The sequence below is a fragment of the Delphinus delphis genome, chromosome 11 (genome assembly GCF_949987515.2).
Source record: "Delphinus delphis chromosome 11, mDelDel1.2, whole genome shotgun sequence".
Taxonomy (NCBI): Eukaryota; Metazoa; Chordata; class Mammalia; order Artiodactyla; family Delphinidae; genus Delphinus; species Delphinus delphis.
This window is the reverse complement of record NC_082693.1, coordinates 101935986-101958191: the sequence shown is the minus strand read 5'-3', so window position 1 is coordinate 101958191 and position 22206 is coordinate 101935986. Positions and strand designations below refer to the sequence as shown.

At 48.6% G+C, this 22206-nt stretch overlaps 1 protein-coding gene across 4 annotated transcripts in view; it reads right to left on the bottom strand.

The window, feature by feature from the left end:
- The window catches only part of PPP6R2 (protein phosphatase 6 regulatory subunit 2), an 83240-nt gene that overhangs the window by 8280 nt on the left and 52754 nt on the right, over window positions 1–22206 (bottom strand). For all 4 annotated transcript variants that reach the window (XM_060025887.1, XM_060025888.1, XM_060025886.1 and 1 more), the window contains 8 exons: window positions 18149–18286; window positions 16903–16968; window positions 15095–15207; window positions 14666–14779; window positions 13419–13545; window positions 12392–12544; window positions 1433–1636; window positions 34–98 (listed from right to left, as the gene is read on the bottom strand). In XM_060025887.1, coding sequence (XP_059881870.1) covers window positions 34–98; window positions 1433–1636; window positions 12392–12544; window positions 13419–13545; window positions 14666–14779; window positions 15095–15207; window positions 16903–16968; window positions 18149–18286 — 980 coding nt within the window. The remainder of the gene's footprint in view (window positions 1–33; window positions 99–1432; window positions 1637–12391; window positions 12545–13418; window positions 13546–14665; window positions 14780–15094; window positions 15208–16902; window positions 16969–18148; window positions 18287–22206) is intronic.

Genomic DNA, 22206 nt, shown 5'->3' with positions numbered 1-22206 from the left:
TGGAGCCCCACGCAGAGCCCTAGTGGTCCTTACTGTGTGTGGTCATTGGCTTCCCAGGCCTCCAGGATCCTCTGGACCAGGCAACACTTCTGGAACAGCTGGCAGACAGGTGGCACGGGTCAGGGCCAGCAGGGCTGCACGCTCCCCTCCACCCAGCCCTGGACTGAGTGGGCTTAGCAGGCAGCAGGCGCACACGTCAGCCCCAAGTTCACTGTGGGCGGCGAAAGCATCACAGCCCAGCCCTGCAGTCCCCGTCCGACGCCCAGGTAGGCTCTGCTCAGGCTCGTCCACGTGGCGACGGGGGTCGAATCAGGACACTCTCGTCCCCTCAGCCTCCCGGCGGTCGTGTCCTCCCCCTCGGGCCACTCTCCTGCCTTCTCCATCCAGGAGGAAGAGGCCGGGGGCCCCAGGGCTCACTTGCTTCCAGGCCCTCACACAGGCAGCTTCCCGTATCCGGAATGTTTGCTCCGGGCCCCAAATCGCACGCCCACCCCGCGTGTGGCCTCACTATCTGGGTGAGGTCCCTTGCTGGCCTGCATGGCCGCTGCACACACCCACCCCCTGTGGCTCTCATCACTGAAAGCGCCCACTCCTGGCTATTTACCCCCTTGGCTGTGTTCCGGCTCAGGCCTGCAGGTGCAGCCCTTCTCGACCCTCTCCCAGGTCTCTGGTCAGGGGCCCCGTTGCCAAGCCCCTCCTGTCTGAGCCTTGCAGCCACCCGGGGGTGGGGGGCAGAGCCGACCCCCAGGGCCCCGCACGCAGAGGTGGGCTCCTCGGCTTGGGGATCGCCTGTGCCACATGCTCCACCCACGTGCTGCTTCCTCCTTCCTTCCTTAGCGAACACCCACTAAGGCCGACCCCCTGCAGCCCCGCGCGCGGCCGCTCAGGATGCTCTTGCTTGCGGCCCCGGGAAGGGCGGCCCCAGCGGGTCTCCACACAGTGTGCTTGGGTGAGCGGGAAAGCGTCAGGGAAGAGGCGGGCCGTGCAGAGCAGCCACGCTTTCCAGAGGCTCCAAATCCCAGAAAGTCTTCTTGTGAGAACTGGATATGCTCCCCCTCCCGGGCACCTCCCCGGCACGGCATTCACACCATGACGGGGCTGCTTGCCCTCAGGGCCTGGAGGAGCCGACCCGGGGGCAGCAACGGGGCTGCTTCTACACCCCTCCGGGGCCCTCCACTCCACCGGCTCTGGGGCCCTGGCAAACATGGACACCTTCTTTGGGATTTCCCGTCTCACGGGTGAAAGGAGAGCAGCTCACCCCGTGTCACGGGAGGATTAGAGGAGAAAGCACACGAGGGCCCAAAGCAACGTTAATGTCCACATGGTCTGGGTGGGGTTCAGCACACGCAGCAATACACAGGATGCACAGGACACGCAGTGACACACAGGACATGCAGGACACAGCTACACGCGTGACGCTGCCTGGACCTACGTGGGTCACCATTGTGCTCTCAGGGCGGCTGGCGGCAGGCTGGGGGGTCTCTGGGTCCCCGCTGGAAGGCAGAGGCTCCACCGCGCCCTCAGGTCCGCTGGCCACGGCCCTGTCCTCCCGGGCAGAGTGGGACAGGATGGCGGCTATGCACAGCTCCACTTGGAAGTGCAGGAAGTTATTCCAGGCGTACTTAACAAACAGGTCCTGGGGAGACAGAGGGTGAGGGAAGCCCCGTGTCCTGCAGGCTGAACGTGAGGGGCCCTGCTGCCCTGCCCACCTCCCCGTGCTGTGTCCTGACGTCCGGGCGGCCACGGGCCTTCCATCTCTATCCAGCTCCGTAACCTCCGCTCGTGTGACCGCTTCCTGTGGTTTCCTCATCCTCTGTGCTAGGTTCGAAGCTGCACCCGCAGACCCTCAACCTCCCTCCTCCTCCAGCGCATCCTGGCAAGGCCGTGGGCCTCCCTGCAAAATCCACCGCAGCTACACTCCACACATTCTGCTATGCAGTATTTTTATCGTCTTTCCTTTATGATTTTATCTTTGACCCACAAGTTACTGGGAGTGTGTTCAATTCTCCAACCCCTGGGGATCCTATCCAGGAGGGCCATGAAATCAGGAGGTGCACACATGGACACTCCCCAAGGGAGCCCCAAGGGGCCCAAACAGAAGCTCCCAGGCAGACGCCCCCGAGGAGGCTGAATGGGCAGCTGCAGCCCCTCTGCCATGGCCTTTTCCAGACCTGCCCCTGAGGCGAGCAGAGCGGCACCAGCAGGGAGGCGGGACAGGCACACCTGCCACGTCCACATGGCCACCTCACACCCAGCAGGGTCCACAGCTGCCTGCATCCCACACCCTCTGCTGCCTCCACGGAAGGAAGCGGGCTGCGCAGGATGGGGAGATGGGGCTGGGGAAAGGGGTGTAGGCTCCAGCCCAGGATATAAGTCTGGACCCTTCTTTCCCACCAGGGAGTGGGGAGCTGGATAAGGAAGGAGGCCCGTCTGCCTGACACAGATCTCCTCCCCCACAGAAACACAGTCTCCAGTCTCGGCTTCACCTTCCCTGCCTGTGTGACTTTGGGTGACACTGGAGGTGGCTTCATCCATGCCGCCTCGTCTTCAACAGTCAGACCCACCTCCCAATAAAGAAAAGCCCATACCAGATGGCTTCACTGGAATTCTACCAAACATTTAAAGAAGAATTAACAACACCAATCCTTCTCAAAGTCTCCCCAAAAAAACTAAAGGGAGCACTTTCTACCAAATTCAGTCTGTGAGGCCAGCACTGCCCTGACACCAAAGACATCACAAGAAAAGAAAATTACAGACCAACATCCCTTAAGAACACTGATGCAAAAATTCTCCACAAAATACTAACAAACTGAATTCAGCAGCAGATTAGAAGAAAATTATACACTATGACCAAGTGGGATTTATTCCCAGAATGCAAGAATGGTTCAACATATGAAAATCCTTCAGTGTAATATATACCACATTAAAAGAATGAAGGACAAAAACCAGTCATCTCAACTGACACTGAAAAATCATCTGACAAAATTCAACACATTTTCTTGATAAAAACACTTAATAAACTAGGAATAAAGGAAACTTCCTCAACATAGTGAAGGGCATCTATGACAAGAGCACAGAAAACATATTCAGTGGTGAGAGACTGAACGCTTTCCTTCTAAGACCCAAAACAAAGAAAGGATGCCCCTTTCGCCACCTGTATTCAGCACTGCACTCGAAGTTCTAGCCAGGGCAATTAGTCAATAAAAAGGAATAAAAAGCATCAAAACAACAGGAGAAGCCACCGCAGAGACTGGTTCAAGATGGCGGAGTAGAAGGACGTGCACTCACTCCCTCTTGCGAGAGCACCGGCATCACAACTGCTGAACAATCCTCGACAGGAAGACATTGGAACTCACCAAAAAAGATACCCTACATCCAAAGACGAAGAAGCAGCCACAATGAGACGGTAGCAGGGGCGCAATCACAATATAATCAAATCCCATAACTGCTGGTGGGTGACTCACAAACTGGAGAACATTTATACCACAGAAGTCCACCCGCTGGAGTGAAGGTTCTGAGCCCCACGTCAGGCTTCCCAACCTGGCGGTCCGGCAACGGGAGGAGTAATTCTTAGAGAATCAGACTTTGAAGCCTAGCGGGATTTGACTGCAGGACTTTGACAGGACTGGGGGAAACAGAGACTCCACTAGTGGAGGGCACACACAAAGTAGTGTGCACCTCGGGACCCAGGGGAAGGAGCAGTGACCCCAAAGGAGACTGAACCAGACCTACCTGCTGGTGTTGGAGGGTTTCCTGCAGAGGCAGGGGGTGGCTGTGGTTCACCATGGGGACAAGGACACTGGCAGCAGAAGTTCTGGGAAGTTACTCCTTGGCGTGAGACCTCCCGGAGTCCACCACTAGCACCACCAAAGAGCCGCAGAGGCTCCAGTGCTGGGTCGCCTCAGGCCAAACAACCAACAGGGAGGGAACCCAGCCCCACCCATCAGCAGACAAGTGGATTAAACTTTTACTGAGCTCTGCCCACCAGAGCAACAGTCAGTTCTAACCACCACCAGTCCCTCCCATCAGGAAGCTTGCACAAGCCTCTTAGATAGCCTCATCTAAGAGGGCAGACAGCAGAAGCAAGAAGAACTACAATCCTGCAGCCTGTGGAAGGAAAACTACATTCACAGAAAGAAAGACAAGATGAAAGGCAGAGGGCTAGGTACCAGATGAAGGAACAAGATAAAACCCCAGAAAAACAACTAAATGAAGTGGAGATAGGCAACCTTCCAGAAAAAGAATTCAGAATAATGACAGTGAAGATGATCCAAGACCTCAGAAAAGAATGGAGGCAAAGATCGAGAAGATGCAAGAAATGTTTAACAAAGACCCAGAAGAATTAAAGAACAAACAAACAGATGAACAACACAATAACTGAAATGAAAAATACACTAGACGGAATCAATAGCAGAATAACTGAGGCAGAAAAACGGATAAGTGAGCTGGAAGACAGAATGGTGGAATTCACTGCCATAGAACAGAATGAAGAAAAACGAATGAAAAGAGACGAAGACAGCCTAGGAGACCTCTGGGACAACGTTAAACGCAACAACGTTCATATTATAGGGTCCCAGAAGGAGAAGAGAGAGAGAAAGGACCCGAGAAAATATTTGAAGAGATTTTAGTCGAAAACTTCCCTAACATGGGAAAGGAAATAGCCACCCAGGTCCAGGAAGCACAGAGAGTCCCATACAGGATAAACCCAAGGAGAAACACGCCGAGACACATAGTAATCAAACTGGCAAAAATTAAAGACAAAGAAAAATTACTGAAAGCAACAAAGGAAAAACAACAAATAACATACAAGGGAACTCCTATAAGGTTAACAGCTGATTTCTCAGCTGTTAACAGCTGATTTTTTTTTAGAAACTCTAAAAGCCAGAAGGGAGTGGCACGATATATTTAAAGTGATGAAAGGGAATAACCTACAACCAAGATTACCCTACCCGGCAAGGATCTCATTCAGGTTCAAGGGAGAAATCAAAAGCTTTACAGACAAGGAAAAGCTAAGAGAATTCAGCACCACCAAACCAGCTCTACAACAAATGCTAAAGGAACTTCTCTAAGTGGGAGACACAAGACAAGAAAAGAACCTACAAAAACAAACCCAAAACAATTAAGAAAATGGTAACAGGTACATATCGATAAGTACCTTAAACGTGAATGGATTAAATGCTCCAACCAAAAGACACAGGCTCGCTGAATGGATACAAAAACAAGACCCATATATATGCTGTCTACAAGAGACCCACTTCAGACCTAGAGACACATACAGACTGAAAGTGAGGGGATGGAAAAAGATATTCCATGCAAATGGAAATCAAAAGAAAGCTGGAGTAGTAATACTCATATCAGATAAAACAGACTTTAAAATAAAGACTGTTACAAGAGACAAGGAAGGACACCACATAATGATCAAGGGATCAAGAAGACATAACAGTTATAAATATATATGCACCCAACATAGGAGCACCTCAATACGTAAGGCAACTGCTAACAGCTCTAAAAGAGGAAATCGACAGTACACAATCATAGTGGGGGACTTTAACACCTCACTTACACCAATGGACAGATCATCCAGACAGAAAATTATCAGGGAAACACAAGCTTTAAATGACACAATAGATCAGACAGATTTAATTGATATTTATAGGACATTCTACCCCAAAACAGCAGATCACACTTTCTTCTCAAGTGCACACGGAACATTCTCCAGGATAGATCACATCTGGGGTCACAAATCAAGCCTCGGTAAATTTAAGAAAACTGAAATCATATCAAGCATCTTTTCCGACCACAACACTGAAGATCAGAAATGAATTACAGGGAAAAAAACGTAAAAAACACAAACACATTGAGGCTAAACAACACGTTACTAAATAACCAAGAGATCACTGAAGAAATCAAAAAGGAAATAAAAAAAATACCTGGAGACAAACGACAATGAAAACACAACGATCCAAAACCTATGGGATGCTGCAAAAGCAGTTCTAAGAGGGAAGTTTATAGCTATACAAGCCTACCTCAAGAAACAAGAAACATCTCAAATAAACAATCTAACCTTACACCTAAAGCAACTAGAGAAAGAAGAACAAACAAAACCCAAAGTTAGTAGAAGGAAAGAAATCGTAAAGATCAGAGCAGAAATAAATGAAATAGAAACAAAGAAAACAACAGCAAACATCAATAAAACTAAAAGCTGGTTCTTTGAGAAGATAAATAAAATTGATAAACCATTAGCCAGACTCATCAAGAAAAAGAGATAGAGGACTCAAATCAATAAAATTAGAAATGAAAAACGAGAAGTTACAACGGACACTGCAGAAATACAAAGCATCCTCAGAGACTACTACAAGCAACTCTATGCCAATAAAATGGACAACCTGGAAGAAACTGACAAATTCTTAGGAAGGTATAACCTTCCAAGACTAAACCAGGAAGAAACAGAAAATATGAACAGAATTACTTTCCGTTTCAAGTAGTGAAATTGAAACTGTGATTTAAAATCTTCCAGCGAACAAAAGTCCAGGACCAGATGGCTTCACAGGTAATTTCTATCAAACATTTAGAGAAGAGCTAACACCTATCCATCTCAAACTCTTCCAAAAAACTGCAAAGGAAGGAACACTCCCAAACTCACTCTATGAGGCCACCATCACCCTGATACCAAAACCAAACAAAGACACTACAAAAAAAGAAAATTACAGACCAATATCACTGATGAATATAGATGCAAAACTCCTCAACAAAATACTAGCAAACAGAATCCAACAACACATTAAGAGGATCATACACCATGATCAAGTGGGATTTATCCCAGGGATGCAAGGATTCTTCGATATATGCACTCAATCAACGTGATACACCATATTAACAACCTGAAGAATAAAAACCGTATGATCGTCTCAACAGATGCAGAAAAAGCTGTGACAAAATTCAGCACCCATTTATGATAAAAACTCTCCAGAAAGTAGGCAGAGAGGGAACCTACCTCAACATAATAAAGGCCACATACGACAAACCCACAGCAAACATCATTCTCAATGGTGAAAAACTGAAAGCATTTCCTCTAAGATCAGGAACAAGACACAGATGTCCACTCTCACCACTATTACTCAACATGGTTTTGGAAGTCCTAGCCATGGCAATCAGAGAAGAAAAAGAAATAAAAGGAATACAAATTGGAAAAGAAGAAGTAAAACTGTCACTGTTTGCAGATGACATGATACTATACATACAGAATCCTAAAGATGCCACCAGAAAACTACTAGAGCTAATCAATGAATTGGGTAAAGTTGCAAGATACAAAATTAATGCACAGAAATCTCTTGCATCCCTATACACTAACAACAAAAGATCAGAAAGAGAAATTAAGGGTAAATCCCATTCACCACTGCAACAAAAAGAATAAAATACCTAGGAATAAACCTACGTGAGAAGGTAAAAGACCTGTACTCAGAAAACTATAAGACACTGGTGAAAGAAATCAAAGATGACACAAACTGATGGAGAGATATACCATATTCTTGGGTTGGAAGAATCAGTACTGTGAAAATGACCATAAGCAATCTACAGATTCAATGCAATCCCTATCAAATTACCAATGGCATTTTTTACAGAACTAGAACAAAAAATCTTAAAATTTGTATGGAGACACAAAAGACCCCGAATAGCCAAGGGAGTCTTGAGGAAAAAAAAAAAGGAGCGGAGGAATCAGACTCCCTGATTTCAGACTATACTACAAAGCTACAGTAATCAAGTCAGTATGATACTGGCACAAAAACAGAAATATAGATCAATGGAACAGGATAGAAAGCCCAAAGATAAACCCACACACCTATGGTCAACTAATCTATGACAAAGGAGGCAAGGATATACAATGGAGAAAAGACAGTCTCTTCAGTAAGTGGTGCTGGCAAAACTGGAAACTACATGTCAAAGACTGAAATTAGTACACTCCTTAACACCATACACAAAAATAAACTCAAAATGGATTAGAGACCTAAATATAAGACTGGACACTATAAAACTCTTAGAGGGAAACATAAGAAGAACACTTTGACATAAATCACAGCAAGATCTTTTTTGATCCACATCCCAGAGTAATGGAAATAAAAACAAAAATAAACAAATAGGACCTAACGAAACTTAAAAGCTTTCGCAAAGCAAAGGAAACTACAAACAAGACAAAAAAACAACCCTCAGAATGGGGGAAAATATTTGCAAATGAATCAATGGACAAAGGATTAATCTCCAAAATATATAAACAGCTCATGCAACTCAATATTAAAATAACAAAGAACCCAATCCAAAAATGGGCAGAAGACCTAAATAGACATTTCTCCAAAGAGGACATACAGATGGCCAAGAAGCACATGAAAAGCTGCTCAACATCACTAATCATTAGAGAAATGCAAATCAAATCTACAATGAGGTATCACCTCACATCAGTTAGAATGGGCATCATCAGAAAATCTACAAACCACCAATGCTGGAGAGGGTGTGGAGAAAAGGGAACCCTCTTGCACTGTTGGTGGGAATATAAATTGATACAGCCGCTATGGAGAACAGTATGGAGGTTCCTTAAAAAACTAAAAGTAGAATTACCATATGACCCAGCAATCCCACTACTGGGCATATACCCTGAGAAAACCATAATTCAAAAAGACACATGCACCCCAATGTTCACTGCAGCACTATTTACAATTGCCAGGTCACGGAAGCAACCTAAATGCCCATCGACAGACGAATGGATATAGAAGATGTGGTACATATATTCAATGGAATATTACTCAGCCATAAAAAGGAACGAAGCTGGGTCCTTTGTAGAGACGTGGATGAATCTAGAGACTGTCATACAGAGTAAAGTCAGTCAGAAAGAGAAAAACAAATATTGTATATTAATGCATATAAGTGGAACCTAGAAAAATGGTACAGAGGAACCAGTTTGCAGGGCAGAAATAGAGACACAGATGTAGAGAACAAGCATATGGACACCAAGGGGGGAAAGCGGCGGGGGGTGGGGTGGGGGATGAATTGGGAGATTGGGATTGACATGTACACTGATGTGTATAAAATGGATAACTAATAAGAACCTGCTTATAAAAAATAAAATTTAAAAATTTAAAAAAATAAAAATAAAGGGCATCTAAATTGGAAAGAAATAAAATTATCTCTGTTCACAGATGATACAATCTTATATGCAGAAAATTGTACAAATTCCACATAAACTGTTAGAGCAAATAAACAAATTCAGCCAAGTTCCAGGATAAAAGATCAACACACAAAACTCTGTTGCATTTTTTCCCACTAACAATAAATAATCCAAAGAACTAAATCTTCACACATATGGTCAATTTATTTTCAACAAGGGTGCCAAGATCATTCAGTGGGAAAAGGATAGTGTTTTCAACAAAAGGTGCTGAAAGAAATAACAAGTGTTGGCGAGGATGGAGAGAAGAGAGGACCTTGTGCACTGGTGGTGGGAATGTAAACTGGTGCAACCACTGTGGAACACAGTGTTGGACGTTCCTCAAAAAATTAAAAATAGAACAATCATATGATCCAACAATTCCATTCCTATTTACCCAAAGAATACAAAAACACTAATTTTAAAAGATATATGCCCCTCCATGTTCACTGCAGAATTATTTACAATAACCAAGATATGGAAATGACCTAAATGCCCATAAACAGATGAATGGATAAAGAAGATGTGGTACATATATACAATGGAGTATCACTCAGCCATAAAAAAGAATGATATAATGCCATTTGCAGCAACATGGATGGACCTAGAGGGTATTATGCTAAATGAAGTAGGTCAGATGGAGAAAGACAAATACCGTATAATTTCATCAATGAAAAACAAACAAAATAAACAAACCAAACAAAAACAAACATGTAGATACAGAGTAGTGGTTACCAGTGGTAAAGGGTGGGGTAGGGAGGAGGACGAAATGGGTAAAGGGGATCAGCTGTATGGTGACAGATGGAAACTAAATCTTTGGTGGTGAGCATGCAATAGGGTATGAAGAAGTAGAAATATAACCTACACATGAAACTTACATTCAAAAAACAAAACAAAACAAATGGTGCTGTGATATCCACATGCAAAAGAATGAAGCTGGACCCTTACCTTACACTGCATAGATATACAAACTCAAAATGGACCAAAGACCCGCAAGAGCTAAAACTATAAAGTACTTAGAAGAAAACACAGGGGGAAAGTTGCATGACAGTGGATTTGGCAATGATTTCTTAGGTATAGGTATGACATCAAATGCACAAGAAACAAAAGAAAAAAACAGATAAACTTGCGAATTCCCTGGTGGCGCAGTGGTTAAGAATCCGCCTGCCAATGCAGGGGACAAGGGTTCGAGCCCTGGTCCGGAAGATCCCACATGCCGCAGAGCAACTAAGCCCGTGTGCCACAACTACTGAACCTGCACTCTAGAGCCCACGAGCCACAACTACTGAAGCCTGCACGCCTAGAGCCCGTGCTCCACAACAAGAGAAGCCACCGCAATGAGAAGCTCACGTACCACAACTAAGAGCAGCCCCCCACTCACTGCTACTAGAGAAAGCCCACGCACAGCAACAAAGACCCAACGCAGCCAAAAATAAATAAAATAATTAATTAAAAAAAAGAAAAAAAACAGATAAACTGGACTTCATCAAAATGAAAACCTTTGTGCGTCAGAGGACACCATCAAGAGGGCAAAAAGACAACCCACAGAATGGGAGAAAATATTTGCAAATCATGTATCTAAGCGCTTAATATCCAGAATATATAAAGAACTCCTTCAATTCAACAACAACAACAAAACGAACAACCCAATTCAAAAATGGGCAGAGGACTTGAACAGACAGTTCTCCAAAGAAGATACACAAATGGCCAGCAAAAGCACATGAAAAAATGCTCAGCATCACTAATCACTAAGGAAACGCAAATCAAAACACAGTGAGGTACCACCTCAAACCCATCTGGATGGCTATTATCAAAAACATGGAAAACACGTGTTACTGACAAAATTGGAACCCTCATACATTGCTCGTGTGAATGTAGAACAGTGCACCCACTGGGGAAAACAGTGTGTGGGTGCCTCAAAAAGCTGAACATAGAATTACTGTGTGACCCATCAACTCCACTCCTAGGTATGTAGTCAGAAGTGAGAGCAGGGACTGAGACAGATATTTGTACATCCATGTTTATAGCAGCATTATTAAAAATAGCCCAAATGTGGAAGCAACCCAATTGTCCACCAACACGTGAACGGATAAGCAAAACGCAGTACATCCATACAATGAAATATCATCATTCAGCCTTAAAAAGGAAAGAAATTGTGACACATGCTACCACATGGATGAACATTATACTAAGTGAAATAAGCCAGACAGAAAAGGCGATATACTGTTTGATTCCACTTACATAGGAATCCCTGGAATAGTCGGATCCATAGAGACAGAAAGTAGAAGGGTGGGCGCCAGGGCTGGGGACTGGCGGGGGGATGAGGACCGAGTGTTTAATGCTCAGAGCTGGAGAAGATGAGAAAGTCCTGGAGATCGTGGTAATGGTTACACAACAACGTGAACGTTGAACCATATGCTTGCAAGTTATTACAATGGTGTATTTCATGTTACATATATTTTGCCACAATAAATGAAAAGTAGAAAGGGGGAGTGGGAGAGAGAGAACTTTCTCGGAGGAGAGGAAAAGAAATGACTGAGGTCTTTCCTAGTCGCCCTCTGACCCACATCCAGGCTCTACAGTCACAGCAGAGCCCAGTGACTTCCAAACGCTGGAAGGACTCCTGAGGCAGGCAGTCCTTCAGGCCCAGGTCCAAGGCAGCTCCTTCTGGGATTGAGATTTAAATGTAAGGATATTTCAGCTTCCTGGGAGCAGAGGCCCAGGGGCAAGGCTGAGGAGAAGGCTGGGGATGCGTGAGCTCCGTGTACAGCTTGAGCGAGGTCCCCTCCCCGTCAGCAGCGCCCTGAGGTCACTGCCTGCAGACCCTCCCTCAGACCCCCAGGGCGTGCCCGCCAGAGGAGCTCCCCACAGGCTCTGCCTTTACTGTGGGGACGAGGAGCAGCTCTTTAGGGCGTTTTAGGCTGAAGAGCTTCAAAGTTCTCTATTAAGGCAGAAATCAGAAAGGGGAGGGACCATATCACCGGCTCCCTCTGCTTCCAGGGCAGCCCTGCATGAGCCTACACGGAGGCGGGTCCCAGCGTCACTCGGTGCGCCTCACCAGTGACCTGGCCTCAAGCCTGGGGGGCAGGACGCGGTCTCTGCACAGACTGTGCCTGCCCCAGAACCGAACCAGAGCCTCCCTTCGGGCAGGCCTTCACCTGGGCGCTGAGGTCCCAGGCGGGGCAGGTGTCCGCTCACCAGCAGCAAGCCCATGGTGTTGAGCCGGCAGAGCTCCTGGTTGATGCTGGGCGTGTTCGTGTGCAGCAGGGCGGCCACGAGGCGAGCTCCGTGCAGGCGGGCGTTACCCAGGGGCTCCTCCAGCACGCCAATGGTGGTCAGGATCGCTGCTTTCTGCAAACACAAAAGGACGGCCCAGTTAGAGCCTTGTGACCGGTGTGATCACCACCCATGTGTGGGCTTCTCTTTGACCTGACCCTGGTCGAAGGGCCAGGGCCGCTGCTGCATGACGTGGCCCAGCCGGGGAGGGGTCCTCAAGGCAATGTGGTCTGCAGGAGGAGCCAAGGGGTCAGTCGGGTTAAGAGCCCCACCGCTCCCCTCAGGGCTCACAAGACTGAGTGAGGGTGGGCCGCTGCTCCTGGGTGCCTAGGGCACTCTGGTCTCAGCCTGCCAGCCGAAGGGATGTGACCTCAGCGTATGAGACGGAGGAGACTGACGACAAGGGTGGCCTCGTGAGATGGGGTGATCCCACACACGGAGCACAGTGCATCTACCTTTTCATTAGCAGAATGTTCCAGAATCCCTGACTTCATGAGTCCTCCTTTCTAGTGGGGAAGGCAGACCACAAGCTGATATATGTAAGAAACAGTATGGTAGACCACGGCGGGTGCCCAAGAGAGGCACCAGGAGAGGCGAAGGGGCTGTGCCCGGGGCACTGAGGTGCAGAGGGACTGGGTCTTCCTCACCATGACCACCGCTGCTCAGCTGAGCAAAGGGTCTCCTCTGGGACCCCCTCACTCCTTGGCTGGGTGCCCCCAACTCAAGAGGCCGGGTCTCCAGTGCACTCGGGCTCTCGGACACCCCCGTCAGAAGGCAGGAGTTGCCTGGGGGGGTGGCGAACTGTCCAACTCTTCAAAGAGAAGATGGACACTCGGCAGATGGGGTCTGAGTGCGCTTGTCATCCCGGGTGGCGAGTGGGGTCTTTGCCTTGCAAGCGACCCAGCCCACGAGGTCTCCAGAGCCCCCGACCTTTGCTCGGGGCACCTACCTTTGGCGGGCTGAGCAGAAGCTGGTGGAAGTCCTTCAGCCGTGGCTCGATGCCGCGCAGGACGCCGGAGCTGACGGCACACAGCCTGTCCAGTCCCTGAGAGCAGGAGTCCAGCAAGCCCTCCATCCTGTGGACCAGAGGCAGCTGGACACGGGGACACTAGTCCCATTACACCATACCCCCTCCCGAAGTGCCCACTTGTCGTCTCCAGGGAGGCTGCTGACCGTATGGGGGTGGGGGCCGTGCCCAGGTGATGGCCCTGACGGGCTGTGGGCGTCACACCCTCGAAGCAGCTCTGCTCCCTCCTCCCACCTTGAAAACCTTCACTGTCGACCCCACTCCTCGGCTGAGAGACAGGACTGGCCATAAAAGGATAAAAGAGGCCACATAAAAGGATAAAAAAGCAGAGAGAATGAACCGGCTCATCTGTTTTCTGCATTGTCACACTGTCCCTGCATCGCAGGCGAGGCACTCACCAGAGTCCCCACTTCCTGCGGGAAGGGCCCAGCCTTCCTGGGCTCATAAAGATGAATAAGCAATATTCTGGTTTCTAACTAAACGATGATAACATCATAATTCTCTTTTTAGGTAATAAACTAATAAATATGTATTGGGTACCAGAGGGAAAGAAAGAAACTGCTAATCATCTCACCATTGAGATTAAGTCAATTTCTTGTTATTTTCTGGTTGTTCCTTTTCTTTAAAAAAACAGCACAGGCTATCAGTGCTGGGGGCTACAGTGAAGCTCCTTCCAGAGCAAGGACATGAGGGAACTGCAGTCTCCTTGGGAATCAGACCACCAGCACGGCACGTGACAGGACAGAGCAGACAGAAGTGCACACGCAAACACACATACACACGTGCGTTCGCGCGCACACGCGCGTACATATATACACATATGCACACATATACACACAGAGACACACACACACACACACACGTGCTGGGGGTACTCATCGGGACACTCCTTGGGGAAGCCCACTGGCCGTGCCTGTTCTGCACACACGTCTATAAACACTTCGCAAACTGGCGACAGGGGGTGTCTTTGGGCTGAGGTGGGGATGTGATTGATGGCGAAGGTCAAAGGGGACTTTACAGCCGTCAAGTTTATCTTTTCAACAAGGACGGTCTGTCCCCATGATCACCTGCATCATTAGAAACATTAAAAGCACAAACAGCACACCCGGCCACTCCCCTGGGCCTCCGTCACTGAAGTGGCAGCACTCTCCTTCTCGGGAGACACTCACCCCGCCCGCCGGGGCTCAAGCAAGGTCAGTAGCACCTGGGTCCCGCTGACGAGGCAGAGCTCGGTCTGGGCTCCGTCAAACATGTTCCTCAGCAGCCGTTCCACGCAGTCCTGCCTGTCGGACACGCGCAAGGTCACTGCCTGGCGGGGGGATGCACAGACCCCACCCCCACCCCCACCCCCGCCGAAGGAGCAGCACCCTGAATCCCAGAGAGGCCCCGCTCGGGGCTCAGGCCACACACCCAGGGTTTTTAGGACACGGCTGCCCCGGGGGCCCGCATTCTCTGAACCTGCCAGGAGACACCTCCCGTGAGAAAGAGGCCCATCAAGTTAACTGTGGATCGGGGCGAGTTCCTCAGAAACGATCAGAGGAGGTGGCGGTGTCCCTGGCCCTCAGCCCAGGCCCCCCAGCGCTGCAGCCCACACTCACGACTCCAGCGCCATGAGGAGGGGGTCTGGCTCTGGAGCTTCCTGCAGCGGGCTGCCCTGCTCCCTGCCCAGCCTGACGATGTCGCAGAGCGTCTGCGAAGCGTTGGACTGCCTCTGAAAGGACAGGGATGAAGAGCCGCCTTCAGGGCCGGCCTGCCGCACGGTCAGAGCGGCTGCTGTGGCAGGTCTGCCGAGGCGCTGGACTCGAAGGCGGCTCGTCTCAGCCTGGCCTGCCTCTCACCGTGGGGCGCAGATCTGGCCGCCCCCCAAGAGCTCCCATGGGGCCTCGACGGTCGAGCACGCCACGCAGACATCGTTCTATACCCTCAGACAGACACCGCGAGTGTGCCTGTGGTACTAACACCACAAGTGGCTATTAACACACAGGGTGGGTCCTGTGAGCTCAAGAAAACAGGACAGTTGCTACAGAGAAAATAAAGGACTCAACTTTTCTAGAGAAACATTAAGCCCATAAAAATTCAGAACCTCTGATTCGGTGCCTTTGCCAGCCACGTGGGCTGAGTCTGTGGAGCAGATGAACAGGGTCAGAGAGAAACTCAGCCACCGGCTCGGCGCAGGGAGCACCTAACGAGCAGCCTTCACGTGCGCGCCACGGGAAACCAGCTGAAGGAAGCGCTTCGTGACTGCTTTAGGCAAGACTGAAAGCAGCCAGGTTGCCTCCGCGGCCTCCCAGCTGCCTCGGGGACTGGGAAAGGGCCGGTCAGCTCACAGCGTTCACACTGGTGGAGGGGCATCTCCCTTCCCAGATCTGGAGCACAGACACCCTTGCCCGGCTGCCTGGCCAGGCCCGTGGGCCAAAAGAGCCCCAAACAGCACAGCCAGGCAGCAGCAAAGGCTCAGACATGAGTCAGGACCACCGCTCTCCAAAGTGCTAAGGAGACCGTGCGTGTGCAGCTGTGTGCAGTTGTCACGTGTAGGAAAAGGCCTATCGGGATATTCCCCACACTCTCAACCGTGATACCGCAAGGAGCGGGCAGGGGCTGAGAGGAGCCCCACTGCCACCCCACACGCTCCCTCCGGAGCTCACGCCCCTGTAGACCCCATCTCCTCGAGCGCAGGCTAGAACCAGCAGTCACAGCGGCGGCACGCCGGCGAGGACTGTCACCTGTAGGTCAGGTGCCTGCCCCAGAGGACGCAGCAGCAGGCTGCGAGCTGCCCTGCGGAGAGGCCCGGGGGGCATGGGGCCAAGGGTAGCCTCAGCCAGCAGCCCTCAGGAAGCTGAGTCCTGGCACTTCCCCGGTGGTCCAGTGGTTAAGACTCTGTGTTTCCAACGCAAGGGGTATGGGTAGGGGGCGTGGGTTCGATCCCTGGTCAAGGAACTAAAATCCCACATGCCACACAGCCAAGAAATAAAAATAAACAAACAAATAAATAAATAAATAAAATAAGGAACTGAGTCCTGCAGAGCCACCAGTGACCCTGGGGGCAGACCCTCCCCTCGTTGAGCCCTGCGGTGACCACAGTCTTGTGAGAGACCCTGGGCAGAGGACCTGTGACCCCTGGCCCATAAAAACTGAGATAAAAAATACTTACTGTTATAAGCAACTAAGTTTTGGGGTCATCTGTTACTCAGCCATAGATAACATACAATTCTATTCAGACTGTTTTTTTATAATATGTATGTATTATATTTTAGAAAAAAAAAGTCTGCAAGTCAGTGCTTGATTAAAGGAAGAGCATCTGAGGAAAGGAGTGACTTGCCCCCTCAGACAGCAGTGGAGAGCGCTCTCCGCCAGCCCTGAGCGAGGGGCGCCTGCTCAAAGGTGGGGTCCACGAGCCCATACTCACATCTTCATCCTGACTCGGGTGGATCAATTCCACGAGCCTCTGGATGAGCTTCTCTTCATTAAGCCACTGAAAGGGAAAAGGAGGCCTGTAAGTGACTCCGCTCACATCTGACGAAATGGAAGGAAAGTCCTTCAGTGCAACAGAAATCCACGCGCCAGGTTCTGGCACAGAGATACTTCACCCAACACGTGCGTCCACCCAGACCCTGAAAGCACAAGCAGTGGCCGAATTCTGGAGTGACCCAAAGACTGTAAAGGAGGGGATCCCCTTCCACATGCCCTAATGGTCCAGACTCTTAAACACACGTGAGCTCTGTTTTTAGGACGTCTCCGAAGCGGAGCCTGGAGCCACCCGCGCCGATGGGGCTCTCCCAGCACACAGCCCAGCTGCTCCCTGCAGCGCCCGGGCTCCAGGTCAGTCCGGCTCCTCCACGCACTTCCTTACCCCAAAATGGGCTCAGTGTAGTCAGGGCAGGCGTCCCACTAACGTTCAGCAACGGCTGACGTTCCCGCGGCTCTCACTGTGCCACATCAGCTACTATGATTAACTCTCAGTGGGAGGCCGCTCCATAACGAAGCGGGTTATGAATCTGAGAGCGACCACTGTCACCTAATTCCAGGAGCTGGAAAACCGTCAAGAAGGACCAGTGGTTTACTTATTCTACCTTAAGCTGCATTACAAACAACACCTGCCCAACAGCAGCAGATTCTTTGTCCGGCACTGGTTTCCTGGGCTTCTTGGGGTTGAGCACCCTCCCCTCTTCTGGGAAAGCCCTCAGGGAGCTATGGGTAGCCCCTCTCGCTGTGAATACTGTCAGGACAGACACAGGCCAACTCTGGTCTTCGAAACGTCTCTGCATGGAATCCTCTTCGGCGACTGTTTCCTCTTGGGCACGTACTCGGGCACAGGACCAGCACCCAATGGAGACCTAGCAGCCCTAGGGGTGGGGCGCAAGTGAGGAAACCCACTTCTGCTCTCTGCTGATGAATGGACTGAGGCAGGACAAGAGAAAAGGGGCAGATGCCAGACCCAGCCTCAAATACAAGCCTTGACGAGAACCCCTGAGTGGTTCTCATCAGGAGGGGAAGGTCCTGCTGGGTGGAAAGCTGGGGTGCTGGGCACCCCGGTGCTGCTTCAACAGCTCCAGCCTCCTTATACCAGGAGGCACTCACTCCACACTCGGAGAATGTGCAGAGCCCACGCAGACGGGGAGGGGCTCCAGGGAGGAGGGGGCCCACACACTCACATGCAGGACCTCCTGCCGGAGCCCGGCGGGCTCTACGCAGCTGACCAGGCGCAGCAGCAGGTCCATGAGGGCCGAGGTGCCGATGTGCTTCAACAGCAGGCTGATGAACTTGTCCTTCTTCCTCAAGAACACAATCACCTGCAACCAGACAGCCCCTGAGAGGTGAGCAGGGCAGACCCTGACCACCAGGAGATGCTGCCCCCAAGAACTGCCATGGGAAAGATTCATTTTCAACAACAGTGAGCAGAAATAATGGAAAGACGTGGAAAGAGCTGTAAGAAAGCCCCCTCCGCCGCCCCCCCAGCAATGACAGGCAGAGCCCTGAACACAGGCGAGTCCACGAGGCGGTGGGGGCCTGAGAGGACCCTGGGCTGGCAGAGTTTGCCACACACCGAGACTGGGCACAAGTGCAGCCCCAGCACCCGAGTTGACAGCTCCCGGACAGGGGACACAAACCCGGAAAGCTGACAGGCCCCACAGGTGGCTGAAGGGAAAGAACTGAGGTTTCAGAAAAGCAGAGGCGGAGGGGTGCAGCTGGCTGGTGACCAGAGCCGACAAGACACGACGCAGCTGGCTGGCTGAGTGTGCAGTCACAGGGTGTGGTGCCTGAGCGCAGAGGGACGGGAGAAGCCCAGGCAGAGGCCTTCTTGGACACGTGTTGGCAAGCTCGGCTCAGTTGGCCACAGAGACGAGGTGCCTGCAAGTCCAGGCCACTGCACAGACCCAGGACTCTACTGGGGGCAATGGGGACACGGAACAGGCAAGGGATCCCAACCACCCTCATGCCAGAACCCTCATGCCAGAAGTGAAGGGAAGGAGGGGAAGGAGGAGGAAGAGAGAGAAGAGAGGCAACAGGGGCGGGGGGGTTGGGGAGTGGGGGGCAGGGGCGGGGGTTCTTTGAAAAGCGTGATTAGAGAGCAAGACTGAAAACAGCAGAGAAGGCTCCAGGGAACATCCCTACACACCCTACAGATATAAACACCATTACAAGGGGTTATCCGGAACAAGTTTAGGCCAATTTCTGTAAATTTGGAAAAATGAAAAATTCCTTTGAAAAACTCACTTACGTAAACTGACAAGAAGAAAGAGAAAATCTGGAGTTCTAGAGTGTCAAAAGAAACAAAATCTCTAATTAAAAGCCTCCCCATACAGAAGACTCCAGGCTCTAAAGGCTTTACTAGTGAATTCTCTCCAAAATTTAAAGAAAAATAACCCCAATCTTATGCAGGACTCCTCCAGGGTCCTTCTCTCATAAAATGAGAGAAGATGCCCCATATCATTGTATGAGGACATAAAACCTCGATTCCAAAACCTTGATATGCGCACTTTAAGAAAAGGAAATTATATAAAGACCTACTGTAGAGCACAGGGAACTCTACTCAATACTCTGTAATGGCCTATAAGGGAAAAGAAGCTAAAAAAGAGTGGATATGTGTGTATGTATAATAGATTCACTTTGCTGTACACCTGAAACTAACACAACATTGTAAATCAATTATACCCCATTAAAAATTAAAAAACAAAAAAGAAAAGGGAAGGAAATTATAAGCCAATCTCACTGATGGCCACAGATACAAAAATTCTTAAAAAGAAAGCAATATGGGGCTTCCCTGGTGGAGCAGTGGTTGAGAGTCCGCCTGCCGATGCAGGGGACACGGGTTCGTGCCCTGGTCCAGGAAATTCCCACACGCCGCGGAGCGGCTGGGCCTGTGAGCCATGGCTGCTGAGCCTGCGCGTCCGGAGCCTGTGCTCCACAACGGGAGAGGCCACAACAGTGAGAGGCCCGCGTACCGCAAAAAAAAAACCCAAAAAACAAAACAAACGAACAAAATAAACTCCACAACAAACAACATACTTAATTGTAAAACAGTGAAAGCTTTTCCTCAGAGGCAATAAATAAAACAGAGGCCCACTATCACCACTTCAATTCAACAATGTATTAAAGGTTCCAGACAATGCAACAAGGCAAGAAAAAGAGACAAAAAGTGTAACATTTATAAAGGACAAAATAAAACTGTCATTAATCACAGATGGTATGATCTTATACATAGATTTAAAAAAAGAATATAAGGAATTCGCTGGCAGTCCAGTGGTTATGACTCCATGCTTCCACTGCAGGGGGCATGGGTTTGATCCCTGGTGGGGAACTAGGATCCCACATGCCGTGTGGCGTGGTTAAAAATAAAAATTAAGAAAAAAAAAGTAAAAAGAATATAAATTATTAGAACAGTAGCTTTATTGATATTTCCAAAAACTGGAATCAGCCCAGATGTCCTTCAACATGTGAATGGTTTAACAAACTGTGTTCCATCCACACCATGGAACACTACTCACACTGCAATAAAAGCGAATGTCCTACTGATACATACAACAGCTTGGATGACTCTTCAGGGACGTATGCTAGAAAAAAAAAGCCATAAGGCCTATATGTTATATGATTTAATTTAAATAACAGTTTGAGAAAACAAAATTTCTGAAATGAAACAGACTAGTGGTTGCCAGAGGTTAGGGATGGGTCAAGGGATAGAGGCCAGAGGAAGGTGGGAGTAGTTATAAAAGGGCAACACAAAGGATCCTTATGGTTTAAGAACCGTTCAGTATGTTGACTGACGATGGAGACACGAACCTACACAAGTGATAAATTGTACTGAACTTAACACACGTACACACACAAATGACTGCAAGTGAAACGTCAATGTCCTGGTTGCGATCTTCTGCTAGCATTTTACAAAATGGCACCACTGAAGGAAACCAGGCAAAGTGTACAAAAGGTAGCTTTACGTTCTTTCATAAAACTGCACGCAAATCTACAATTATCTCAATAAAATTTTTCAATAAAAAAGACACTGTTTAGAATAACATGAAAATATCAAGTACCTAAGGATAAACGTAACGAGAACTATGTAAGACCTCTACCCAAAGAACTTGGTTACTGAGAGAAATTAAAGAAGCCCTAACTACTCAGCTTTCCGCTATAGCACAGAAGCAGCCATAGATAATATGTAAACAGGAGCAGCTGCGTTTCAGTAAAGTTTCTTGTACAAAATAGGGGCGGGCTGGCTTTGGCCTGTGGGCCATAATTAGCCAACCCCAATCTATAGGAAATGCAAGCCTAATCAAAACTTCAGCAGGTTTTTCTGGGGAACAGGGGAGAATGTGGAAACTGACAAACTCACTCTAAAATTTGCTCATCCTAAAATAATGCAAAAGGCAAAGAATAGTAAAAACAACCTTGAAGAAAAACAAAGTGAGAGGACTAATTCTATCGAACATCAAAACTTACAAAGCTACAGTAATTAAATAGTGCTGTGTTCATAATTACAAACAGGACAGTAGAAAAGAAATGCATACACACGTGATTGCTTGATTTATGACAAGAGGGACACTGTGAAGCAACTGAGAAAGCACGGCCTTATCAATACAGTGCTGGGTCAACTGGACAATAACCATATGAAAAAACACTTCAGTCTGACACCATTTACAAGAATCAATTCCAGGTGGACTGTAGGTAGGAATATGAAGGTAAAACAATAAAGCTTCTAAAAGATAACACAGAAGAGTAGTAAGAGAATTATCTTTATGATTTCGAAGTCAGCAGAAGTTTCTTAACAAAACAACAACAACAAAAAAAAACAAACAAATAAAAAGAGTTATGACTTGGACTATATGAAAATCAGGCTCTCTGCTCATTAAAATATACCATTAAGAGAGTAAAAAACAAAACCAAACCCAGCAAGCAGAGTGGGAAAAGATGTTTGCAACGCAAAATCAACAAAGGGGGAATTCCCTGGCAGTCCAGTGGGTGGGACTCTTGGCTTTCACTACCGAGGGCGTGGGTTCAATACCGGGTCAGGGAACTAAGATCCCGCAAGCTACGTGGCACACCGCCCCCCACCCCCCAAAAAAAATCAACAAAGGACTTGTATCCACGAAATAGAATTCCTACAAATGAAAAAAGAAGAGACAGCCTGATAGAAAATGGGCAAGAGACTTCACACAAAAAGTATCTAAATGGCCAATTAATACATGAAAAGGTTCTCATCCTCACTAGTCACCAG